We start from the raw sequence: 12,986 nt of genomic DNA, 5'->3' as shown, positions 1-12,986 counted from the left end.
CCGGCCGGCAATTTTTTCCTTACGAATTGTGACTTTTTATCGGACAAAGAATCATTTTTAAAAATTCAGACAATGATTAAGAGTCAGTACAACGAATCGTCTTCTTCGCGCGGTGGGGGGGGGGGGGGGGGGGGGGGGGGGGGGGGGGGGGGGGGGGACTGAATTCAGACAAGGATTAAGAGTCGAGAACGTTACAACAAATCGTCTTCTTTCACTAATATTTAAATGAAAAGTCATAGCTGCAGTGCTTCGCGCGGGAGGGGCGAAACAAGAATTAAGAGTCGGGAACGGTACAACGAATCATCTTCTTTCTCTAATGAAGTGTCAAACGGGGATTTTTATTGTTATGTGTCCCAAACACGTGAAAATTTGGGTAGTACCAGATCACCGTCTTTGTGACTTGTGCAGCAACGAAGCACATACAACGTCTCGCGACGTGACAGAGTACTGTTCTCTAACTTCTAACCAATCAGAAGGCAGTGGTGGATCCAGAGGTCGGGCGGGACGTTAAATTTAACCTTTTTTTCAAATTTTCGCGGACCATAACAAAACAACAAAAAAAATCTCCAGGAAGTGCCTGGGTATGCGCCTAATGTGGTTCTAAAATTGCAAAGACAAATTACTTTGGCATGTGACATATATGGGAGTAAAGAGTAAGATCTCAACTTTAAAAGGGTCTCGGTCATTATTTACTTCAATGCCATACGATAGTTTTAAAAGCCTTCAAAGTATGAAACGGATTTTGCCCAATTATTCTCTGTATATAGTGCGGGTAAACCCCGTATTCTATGCCTGTTTGAGCCCTAGATTCAATCTGAAACAGTAAGACCCAGGCAGAAAGATCTCACCTTTAAATGGTGTCAGTATCATTTAGTTAAAATGCCATAAGATATTTTCAAAAACATCAAAATCTAATCTCTTATATACTAGTAATATAAGAGATTAGATTGTATTACCGTCAGCCGAGACGTGCAAAATTCTCCTTTTCCTTTTCGATTGTACGATTTAGAGACACTATAGTACCCATTATTGGTGGTTATCCTCCTCTTATTTATATCGGATCCGTGAACAACCTGAGAGGAGATCACATTCAAATGTTCCCAGATTAATTTGTTCAAGAATTTGATGGCAACCGCAATTTCCTCCATTTTCAGACCAACAGTGAACGTACCCGGTAAGTACATGTAGACCCGGCATGTCTAACTGTAGTACTACCACTGCACTCTACGTGTTATTAGGCAGCATTTGAATACATGAAAAGTTGATCCACTCACAACACACAACTGCACACAATCATGCCGATGCAGCTGATCGGTAAGTTTGACAGTAGATTCACAATTTGAATTTGTAATTATCCTTTCTAAGTCTAACATCGGAAAGTTGAACAAAATTGTGTTTGAATGCTATTTAGGTGTCATCAACCGTCACTAAAGTACCAATTTTTAGTGAAATCAGTTGAGTTTTGAACAGTGGACAGTGGTGTTTGAAATGTTGAGAATCAGAATCAACAATAGCACAGCCACAGCTTTTAATACACAGCCAGGATAGTAATGCAGCTGAGTATGTATGAAGAAAATAAGCTAATTTTTACCACTGTTATTTTTTCCAGTGTCTGGTCAGGTTAGCCTTAAGGGCTCGCTGGTAATGTTTTACGCTATTTTACCAGCGAGCTAAATGGCTCTCATACAAGCGTGCAGAGAACCATGTAAACAAACGCTAAAATGTGTCCGAAATTACACCTTCCCACACCCGACCAATATTGGACAGTGGCCTCGATGGATTTGCTATTATTTCCTCATTTTTTCCTCCGAATTTGAATTTCCGGAGATAATTTGGAGTAGAATTCTAGTTCCGGAGATAATTTGGAGTAGAATTCTACTCCAAATTATCTCCGGAAATTCAAATTCGGAGGAAAAAAATAAGGAAATGATAGCAAATATCTTACCAGAGCAATACAGCTTAATTCCCTTTTTGTGTGTATCCTCTACACAATCCTCTACACAATGGCGTTGACCTCTGACTGGCATTCCGTAAATGTGCTGCTGCCGTATAATGCGGTGAATAACACTCATACAGCTTTCTTTCAAATTTTCTACAGAGATGCATTATACTCTAATCTACACACATATTGTTTTAGTGATCTCTATGTCAGGCCTGGTCCAGGGAGTGGAGAGGGGATCTTTGACCCTCCCTCAATAAGGATGACACAAAATCACTGCCACTGCCGGGGAATACATTCGCATTGCGCGGTAATACAGATTGCGATATTTCTAGTTTCATATTGATTTAGCTCATTTACTAATAAGGATTCATTAAACTACATGTATAGAGCTGTTTGATATTTATTGGGGATTCGTTGCAATTTTGTTTGCAATATTTGAATGTAAAAATCTGTAACTAGGGTGTCTGGACGATTTTTCAATTTTCAATTTGGGATCGTTTTTCACCATTTAAAAAAAATATATGTGAATAAAAAATGTAATCAAAATAATACATTTCAAATGTCAAGACTCACCGATGTTTCTATCAAAAGATACAGCCCCTCCAAAGCTCTGCAATATTCATATCATTTTGGTCAGACTCAACAAAAAAGACGTAAAAGCAGAGTTATGTTGTTTTGCTAAATTTGGCCAAACGGCTCCATCGGCTATAACGTTCATTCAGTTCCGGGTTTGAGAGCGCCATTTGCAAGCCATCAGTTCCCTACAACATGCAATGACTTCCGGGTTTCATTTGTACGCGGTCCGAATGCATATTTATGTGCAGATGTTGCACGATGTAACCATGGTTTGGTCTGAGCGGAGCGCACGCCTCCCTAATTAGCTGATCCAACAAATAGTGGGAAAGGTATTTTTAAACTCTTAGGGCGAGTGATCTCTTGGGGCTAGATATTTTCCTTACGTCTAGCCGGACATAAACCCGGGGGCGCGGTTCAGGAAAGTGGCAAATTTTGGAGCTAGGATGCAAACAACATTACAATCGCTGTTTTGACCAAGATATTTTTAGAATTTCGGGGGTGCACCCCCTTGAGGAATTTGGAGAAAAACCTGCTCTTTCATATGACACCTCATTTATTGAGTTTCAATTTGTTCATAAAATCATTGACCAACTTTGCATTGGTCGCGCAACGCATGTAGACTGCATAGGGATGCGTGTAATCTCTATGGGAAGGATTTTAGCACACAACATCGGTGCATGATCAGACACCCTACTATAATGTAAACACATAGTGATATACATACCATGTTGACAGCACATAAACACATGTGACGAAGCGACCGGTGGCTATAGCCTGTACAGTGTAAATACAAAGACATCTTCAAGTCATCTTCTTTTTTTTTGGTGAGATTATTAGTTCTAGGTTCTGATGCTTGTGAATTCAAGCTTTCAAACAATTTGTTCTCCTCTGCGTGACACTTTGTGAGCAAGTAAAAGCAATTACTGTATTCTATGGCTCATAAGCTCCAGTTTGATATATGGTTTATCCATTTCAGTTTGGAGATGGTCTTTAATCTGTCCCTGGCATTCCAGTAGTTGCTTTATCAGTGGTTGCATTACCGGTATCTACATGTACATGTATTCATGTTTAATTGTCAATTTCTGATTCCTTATGTATTTTCTTCAATGCCAAATACACTACTACCAGTGCAACTACTACTTCTACTACATTCTATTACTACTTCTACTACTACCTCTATTCATTTTCAATACATTGGTAATACCCAGTCCCAGAATATGATTTCCTCCCTATGGGGTTCCCTTTGCAAGAAAAAATAGTACTAACATACAACTGTATAGTTTTTAAGCTTCTACCAATCTTAAATTTGTTATGCAAGCTTTCATCCACTCCTGTGGACTTTCTCAAGTTAAGTGATAAGTCTGAGTCACACGTTTGTTTCGCTGCACTGCCTGTTGTCTAAAAGAACACAAAAGAGCCCTCGGATTGACCCATCCCATTCAGCATTAGTTGAACACGCCCTCAACACCGGATGCTTTCATAATAGCCTTTGAAAGTAACTTCTGGTCAAGAAAGGTGAATGAGTCAAATGGATTAAGAGGATTAAGACATCACTAAACAGGGACTCTGGGTACCTATTGTCTACGATCTTTGGTCCAGTGATCCCAGAACACCAGGCAGTGCAGCAAAGCAAACGTGTGACTCAGACTGATCACCTAGCTTACGAAAGTCCACAGGAGTGGATGAAAGCTTGCATAACAAATTTAAGGTTGGTAGAAGCTTAGAAACTACATGTTATCATTATCCCCAACTGATGAAAGTTTTCTGTATGAAATATAGTACTGTTTGTGATATCCTGTAAAACACCTTTGTTTTCTCTCTCTATTTTCAGGGAATGTAGGCTTAAAGCAAGAAGCAGATGTGAGGACTTTGAATTCATTGCAGCCTACAGATCTGATGGCAGCAGAGACTGTTCAGTCATTCCCAGAAGTCAAGCAAGAAATGGAGAGAGGGACACTTCATCATCACCAAACCACATATAGAAGTGTAGCAGAGACTGCCCAGTCATTCCCAGAAGATATGATCAAGCAAGTAGCAGAGAGAGGGGCATCAAATCCTCTCGGAACAATGAATAGGAATGCAGCAGAAAGTGTCCATTTAGTCCCAGAAGATATGATCATTCAAGTAGCAGAGAGAGGGGCATCAAATCCTCTCAGAACAACGGAAAGGAGTGCAGCAGCAGGTGTCCATTTAGTCCCAGAAGATAATGTCAAGCAAGTAGCAGAGAGAGGGGCATCAAATCCTCTCAGAACAACGGATAGGAGTGCAGCAGAAGGTTTTCAGTCAGTCCAGAAGATATGATCAAGCAAGTAGCAGAGAGAGGGGCATCAAATCTTCTCAGAACAACGGATAGGAGTGCAGCAGAAGGTGTTCAGTCAGTCCCAGAAGATAATGTCAAGCAAGAAGTTCAGAGTAGGACCTTGAGTACACTGCATTCTACAGATATGTGCATAGAAACAACCCTAGGACATACTAACAAGCAAGAAATGGAAAGTAAGACCTCCAAATCTTATCAGTCCCAGAACACATTATGCAAAAAGCAGAGAGTTGGACCTTACATACTTCGCCACCTCCAGAGGAAACTATTCAATTTGTTGAAGGAGTTCTCATCAAGCAAGAAGTTGAGAGCAATGCCGTTCATTACCTGTCACCCATGAATGAATTCATTCCATCAGTCATAGAAGTTCTCATCAAGGAAGAAGCAGAGGCCTTTTCAACAGTTGGAGAGGAAATCGATCAGTTACCCCTCAAAACCAATATCAAGCAAGAACCTACAGAAGAAAGTGAAGAGGAAGGTGTTCCATCAAGTCTAGAAGGTATTTCTTGAATTGATATTCCAGTGAAACCTGTATACAAAGTATGCCTGAGTCATTACGTTTTTTTTTTTGCTAAACATTTAACTGTTAACTTTATATGGGTGGTTTGGTTTAAATGTTATGAAAATACACTCAAGTATTCAGTCATTTTGATTAAGGCTGTGCACAACAGTGTAATGAGGTACCCGTATGTTGGCTCCTATGGGACACGCAAACGCAAAATTTGACATAATACCTATGCAACAAATTTGTGGATTTCATGTCAAAGACGTGAAAATCCACAAAATGGACGTATACCTTTGCTTGTTAATTATTATTTTTTTTTTGTACTCAATGGCCCTAGAGGGACAATTTGTACGTGTGCATGCTACATTTGCCTCTGCCTCTTGTTCTGTGAATGTGATGATGGAGTAGTGCCGTCTATAAATTATAATACTATAGAGACCCCTCGTTTTGGGCATTAGAAAAGGTGCTGAATTCGTCATGACGGTCATCCATCATGTAATCATCATTCAGTAAGAAATTTGTTATGACTATTTGCATTGGCATCACACCAATTTATGGGTGACTCCTACACAAATCAATATACCTAGGACTACGTGCAAAATAGTAAACAAGTCACATAGCTAGCGCTAGCATAGACAGAAATAACCGTCTGGTAAGACGGGTATGGGTCATTTCTTTAATAAAACTGAATTTTTTGACATTCCCCATACACAGACGGTATCCCAGGCGAATCGCACCGGCAGATAGATAGAGCCGAAGCGGAACCTCTTTTGGTTCCCGAAATTTTCTCCCCCAATTTTCTATATTTAGATCTAATTTTCTTATCTATAAAGCAGATACTATGTATATTTGTATACTCCTATGTGTAGTAATCAAATTTTGATTACCTATTTCTAAATGAGAAATTTACGGACTTATGAGTTATCCAATTTTATCTCAGAACCGTGAAATGGTACGTTCATGCATCCGAACTATGGTAGTAACCACTAACCTATGACATGACCGGACGATATACCGTGCGTCCCCCATGCATCCCAAAAAAAACTATACACGTTTGAAAGGGCTGCCGAATAAAAAATAAATGATTCTGGGGGAAAAAGTTTTATATGTATGGAAAGCTCATAAACTAACTTTCGTATGACACCAAAAAGTCCGAAAATAATTCATGCTTGGGTGAGCACTGCTCACTTTTATAAAGGGTATGAAAATTAGGTTGCGCAGGGATTATATAGCCTTCCAATTTGTGAGAGGTAAATCCTTTGGAGCTTACAAAATTGAGGGTGATATGATACATTCATGATTTGCAGAGTGAATTTCATGGTTTGTTCAACCAAACTTTTATGCATGAGTGAACTAGAATTTCATTTTTTATTGTAGCATTGTAACTTTCCCTGGTAGACTCAGTGGTGTGTTCATGGGAGTCAGGATGGGGGTGATGGTACATGCTGTAATTTCCATGTTACAAACTGTTATTTGTTACATCTGTGACTTTGAATAAAAACCTTCACGGTTCACCCCACATTTCAGTTATTGTTAGATTAGTTGAACATCTCATTGATTTACTTAATACCCAGGTAGGGATTATGTAAATTGAATATTCAAATACGGTTCGTTGAAAAAAGAAATGTCCAAGATGTCGGCTACTTATCCTTCAGGTAAATGGTAACTGAAATGTGGGGTGCAGGTTTGCAAAAATGTGGCTTTCATTCAATAATGTAAGAATTGTTGTTGAGTATGTACGTCAAAGGTCACAGCTCCTTAAATATGCAAAAATTGTTAAATATAGGCCATGCGTACTCGGCGAAGGGATGCTCTGCTTTGCATATACATGTACTTGTTAATGTTTATTTTTATATAGGACAGGTAAGCTAACATTAATATACATAAAGTTATTTGATAATAAAAACTACATCTACAACAAGAGTCCACTTAATAGTTTCGCTGAATTGTATGTGGGTTAGCTTGGCCAAGCCTCACTGCTTGAATTACACTCTGCTTCTATTAAGAAAAGAATGCCCAAAATACTCTTAATTTTTTTTGGTATACTTTTGGCTCAAACTATAAAGAATAATTATATTTAAAAATGTGGATTGGTGATTAAAGAGTCAAGTATATTTTGGCATATTCCTTTTTTTTCTCAGAAGTTCAGAACATAATCCAAAAACTTCTGTGTCAAATTGAAGTGACAGGACTTACACTGTATCTTATAGGTGTTGATAACATGAATTTTCTCTTTTTCTCCACCAGGTGAAATTGTTGACAACGTACAAGACACGGTAGAAAGTGGAATGTCATTCAACAGTGGAGGTAAATCTCATCTTTGTTCACATTGCGGCAAGGTGTTTTCCACAACAGATCAACCCGACATTTATCTGAGGATACATTCTGGAGAAAAGCTACATCAGTGTCCATGTTGCAGTAAGAGATCATGTCAGGCCAGTCACCCCCTTCTCCACTTGAGATCACATGCAGCAGAAAAGCCATATGAATGTTCACACTGTAAGAAAAGGTTTTCTCTGAAAAGCAATCTCACCCAACACCTAAAAACACACGCAGAAGAAAAGCCATATGAATGTTCACACTGTAAGAAAGGATTTTCTCAGAAAAGTATACTTGATCGTCATATACTAATACATACAGGAGAAAAGCTGCATGAATGTTTGCACTGTAAGAAAGGGTTTTCTCTGAAAAGCAATCTCACCCAACACTTAAAAACACACACAGAAGAAAAGCCATATGAGTGTTCACACTGTAAAAAAGGATTTTCTAGGAAGAGCTATCTTAACCAACACCTCCTCTTACACACAGGAGAAAAGCCATATGAATGTTGCTATTGTAAGAAAGGTTTCTCTCAGAAAAGCCTCCTCAATCGTCATCTTCTAACACATACAGGAGAAAAGCCATTTGAATGCTCCCAATGTGAGAAAAGATTTTTTGGGAAAAATACTCTTAAGCGTCATCTCCGAACACATACAAGAGAAAAGCCATATGAATGTTGCTATTGTACGAAAGAGTTTCCTCAGAAAAGTGCACTCAATATACATTTACTAACACATACAGGAGAAAAGCCATATGAATGTTGCTACTGTAAGAAAGGGTTTTCTAAGAAAAGTGCTCTCACCCATCATCTCCGAACACACACAGGAGAAAAGCCATATGAATGTTCACACTGTAATAAAAGGTTTTCTAGGAAAGATGCACTTAATTGTCATATACGACGGCATACAGGAGAAACGCCATATGAATGTTGCTATTGTAAGAAAGGATTTCCTCAGAAAAGTGCCCTCAATTCTCATATACTAACACATACAGGAGAAAAGCCATATGAATGTTCACATTGTAAGAAAAGATTTTCTCGGAAAAGCAATCTTAAAAAACACCTCCTCTTACACACAGGAGAAATGCCATATGAATGTTCCTATTGTAAGAAAGGATTTCCTCATAAAAGTGCCCTCAATTGTCATATACTAACACATACAGGAGAAAAGCCATTTGAATGTTCACACTGCAAGAAAGGATTTTCTCGGAAAATCAATCTCACTCAACACCTACTCTTACACACAGGAGAAAAGCCATATGAATGTTCATATTGTAAGAAAGTATTTTCTAGGAAATACCACCTTAAACAACACCTCCTCTTACACGAAGGGGAAAAGACATATGAATGTTGCTATTGTAAGAAAGGGTTTTATCAGAAAAATACACTTAAATGTCATATACTAACGCATACAGGAGAAAAGCCATATGAATGTTGCTATTGTAAGAAAGGATTTCCTCAGAAAAGTGCCCTCAATCGTCATATATTAACACACACAGGAGAGAAGAAATATGAATGTTCACATTGTAAGAAAAGATTTTGTCTGAAGAGTAATCTTAACCAACACCTCCTTTTACACACAGGAGAAAAGCCACATGAATGTTCCTATTGTGAGAAAGGGTTTTCTCGGAAGAGTGCTCTTAACCTTCATCTTCAAACACATACACGAGAAAAGCCCTATGAATGTTGCTATTGTACGGAAAGGTTTTCTCAGAGAAGTGAGCACAAATTTCATCTCCGAACACACACAGGAGAGAAGACATATGAATGTTCATACTGCAAGAAAGGATTTTGTCAGAAGGGTACTTTTAACCAACACCTCCTCTTACACAAAGAAGAAAAGCCATATGAATGTTGCTATTGTAAGAAAGGGTTTTCTCGGAAGAGGGGTCTTAACGAACACCTCCTCTTACACAATGGAGTAAAACCATATGTATGTTGCTATTGTACGAAAGGGTTTTCTTATATGAGTAGTTTTAACCGTCATCTCCGAACACATACACAAGAAAAGCCATAGGAATGTTACTATTGTAAGAAAGGCTTTTCTCTGAAAAGTGAACTCAATCGTCATCTCCGCGCACATAGAAAAGCCATATGAATGTTGCTATTGTAAGAAAGGATTTTCTCAGAAAAGTGTCATATATTTATACAACACCTAAGATTCTTGAAACCTCATTGGTCAATTCTTAATCACATTACATGCGGTAAAAGTAATGTTGAACGGCATCATTCTCCAGGCGTGCAATTCTGTATGATCGATTTGCACCATTGCACTGATGTACATGTACAAAGTATATTGTGAGGTGTAAGTGACTTCACTGTGCAATGGAACAAATTAATCGAACAAAATTACCCTCTGACGTCACAATAAACAAAGCATGGTACAACCATGGTTTGCTGCCTGCTTAATAATAGTGCACACTTACAATCAGCAATTTCATCAATTAAAAAAACAAAAAAACTCTGAGATTTAGGCCTAGGAAAACTGTTCTTTAAAAAAAAAATTGTTTTAAGCCTCTTAACATCCAAGGTGTTGTTAACAACAACAGCCTAACAGCAGGCATTCAAAAACTCGTCTATTCCATTAATACGGCGTACTCGAACCGGTTTGAAGAAGAAAAAAAATTCTCCTTGAAACTAAATTATTTGTCTTATTATTCTGTAACTCAAGCTATAAATTGACGATATCAAATGCGTATTGGAAAATGTAGTACATCCTCTAATGCCGTCACATATCAAAATATTAGTATTATATTATAAGCATTATCAGTGTCTGTTATATGATGTGAAATTGAAGCCCTAAAAAAATTCAAACTGATCGTGAAGTGCCTCAAAAAAATACGGTGAACATCTTTGAGTGACTGGTTTTACCATACTCATTTTCCCCAATAAACTGTAGTGTTATAACAAACCTTAGGAGAACGATATTTGAAATTTTGATTTCCAATCATCAATGTCTTGAGAATCAGACAGGCGATCGGCTTGTATAAGTCATGGGGTCTGCGTCCATTTTCAAGAAAAAGGGTACTTTTTCAAAATCCTGCTGTGCACGTTTAGGGCTATTTTTAAAGACCCCGACTGCGACTTGCCGGTTGCCTACCAGTAAATTTGTACATGTGTTCCTCAGGTATTACCAGGGTATATACATTTATATTTTGTTTTGAATAGTAGAATAGTAGCTGTTCATTGTATATTGTGTTCTTTTTGTAAACACTACATGTACTGGTACGTATTCATATAATATAGATCCAATTTGAAATGTAATTCTTTTTTTCAAAGAAAGGACTTATGATGTGCTGTGCATTAAACCCATTTGGAAGTGTACAGGTTGATGTTATTGCTTCTCTATTGAAATACATTTTTATATTGTGAATTTTACATAAAAAGCGCAATTTGGTTTATTTTACATTGTCAACAACTTAAATGGTAATCCCTATCACACTTCAAAATGCTTACTCGAGGGGTTACAATTTTGCAATACTTGTTTAGGAGTAAACTTTTGTGAAAAACCTGTTAAGGGTGTGAATTTTGGGGAAAACCATGTGAAATCCTCATTTAGGGTATATTTTGGCTCGAGAAGAAATCCTCGTTTAAGGAGTGTCCGTAAAACCTGTGGTCACGCATGCTTACGGTATTTCTACATGACTGAGACCCCTGGGATAACATAAAACCCTTTGTATATAGGGCCCACAGGGAACCCAAGTTGTACTTGGATACCATGTGCACCCTATTCTATGAGATTGTTCTTTGTCTTAAGTAATATTTATTTCTTCATGTTTTTTTTTCAACAGGGTAATTTTATTCAGTTCCCCAGGAAGATTGCTAGTGGACCTGCTTTTCAAGGAAGCCCTGCATAATACAATAACAGTACATAAACATACAGTATAGACCGTAATGAAATAATAACAAATTGTACATACATGTGAAGTATTGAATTAAACACATATCTTTTTTAAATGGTGGTGGTTGACTGGTTGTTATTTTACCTGACAGCTAAGAAAGCATAAATGCTTTTCAGTAAGCAACCAGACGGCCAACAGCTTTAGGTCCTCTCCGAGGGACCTGGTAATGAGGAATAATGCCTTAACAAAGGGCACTAGCGCATCGCCTTGGTTTCGAACCCGGGTCACCGGATTACGAGACCACTGCTCTACCGACTGAGCTATCGCGCCTCCTAACGCTATTTTAATCATACAATATTTTTTATCAATTATTTAAAAAATTAAAAATACTGAAACTAACAAAACCACGCCTAAAAAAACAAGTAATGGTAGTCTCCTCAACAAGACATTTTACTGTTCACTGAGAAAGCATTTATGTTGTAATATTAATTTTGGAAGCTCAAAATTATTTGAAGAGAGTTTAGCCACATGGAACCCCTTGCGTCAAGATCAAAACATGTTTTGGTGATTGTTTCACTTTAAAGGTACTCTGTCCCTTTTGCAGCCAACATCAAATTCTGTAGAACTTTGCAGGAATTAGGAATATGTCATGTATGTCCTATCTGTGAAATTTAAATGTTAGCAGTGTCCTAATATTCAAATTACGCAAGGAAACTCATTTACTTGCTAGACTTCACTGTCAGACACTATTGAGTGACTGACTGGCTTTTTTTCTTCTCTGGTAATAACATACATAACATGAGCTGTAAAGGGTACATGAGCATTTGTCTACATCAATAACCCACTTCTTGTGATGGCCAAAATTAAACTGATTGAATCTTTGCAATGGTCTAAAAGTCAAGACTATTACTTACTGGCTCTATAGCTCCTAAGTCGATTTGACAACTAATAGTCATTATTTTCTCACTTGAAGACTTTTTCTAGCCCCACTTTCTTTAGGGAAGTTCTAAATTAGTATTATCTTTCAAATGCTGCTGGAAGTTAACCTTTTCATTTTTTTGGCCTGCAAATGGGACATAGTACCTTTAAGTAATCCTGTTTAGGTTTATTATTTGTATTGAAACTCATCGTTAATTTTCTATTAATTTTGATTCCTTAAAACCTTCAGAAATTCATCTTTGAACTTGTAACAAAGTATTCCACTGCTCCTTCTCCGTTTTATGAAATAAATATCCTTTATTTTTACACTAACAGTATGTACAAATGTAAATTGTGAGTTGGGGATAAGTAAGTCACAGAGAGAGAGAGAGAGTGGAGGGGGAGGGGTGAAGAGAGGGGGTAAGGGAGAGAGAGAGACAGACGGAGAGAGGGAGAGAGAGAGGGAGAGAGAGGTGGGTTAAGGAAAGAGACAGAGAGATAGGAGTGGGTTTGGGAGACAGAGAGAGGGGTGGGTTAGGGGGAGAGAGGGTGGATGAGAGGGAGAGGGT

General features: G+C 38.0%; 2 protein-coding genes across 3 annotated transcripts in view; both read left to right on the top strand.

The window, feature by feature from the left end:
* The first annotated feature begins 562 nt into the window (after positions 1 to 562).
* Positions 563 to 11,619, top strand: LOC115918234 (zinc finger protein 271-like). Of its 2 annotated transcripts, XM_030975499.1 has the most exons (5): positions 563 to 1,174; positions 4,350 to 4,793; positions 5,194 to 5,334; positions 7,588 to 7,647; positions 11,449 to 11,619. In XM_030975499.1, the coding sequence occupies exons 1-5, from the start codon at positions 1,126 to 1,128 to the stop codon at positions 11,451 to 11,453; spliced, it is 699 nt and encodes a 232-aa protein (XP_030831359.1). In that variant the 5' UTR covers positions 563 to 1,125; the 3' UTR covers positions 11,454 to 11,619. The 2 variants fall into 2 exon arrangements, with proteins under 2 accessions (XP_030831359.1, XP_030831352.1); XM_030975492.1 differs by lacking the exon at positions 563 to 1,174 and having other exon boundaries at positions 4,673 to 5,011; positions 7,588 to 11,614.
* Positions 5,009 to 12,986, top strand: part of LOC115920212 (zinc finger protein 271-like) — a 34,631-nt gene continuing 26,653 nt past the window's right edge. Inside the window, 1 exon segment of the mRNA XM_030975482.1 lies at positions 5,009 to 5,109. Within this exon segment, the coding sequence (XP_030831342.1) occupies positions 5,049 to 5,109 (61 nt within the window). The 5' untranslated portion in view covers positions 5,009 to 5,048.

This window comes from Strongylocentrotus purpuratus, unplaced genomic scaffold, assembly GCF_000002235.5.
Source record: "Strongylocentrotus purpuratus isolate Spur 01 unplaced genomic scaffold, Spur_5.0 spur5_contig_867, whole genome shotgun sequence".
Lineage (NCBI taxonomy): Eukaryota > Metazoa > Echinodermata > Echinoidea > Camarodonta > Strongylocentrotidae > Strongylocentrotus > Strongylocentrotus purpuratus.
The sequence above is the reverse complement of the archived record's forward strand: the minus strand, read 5'-3'. Positions and strand labels throughout refer to the sequence as shown.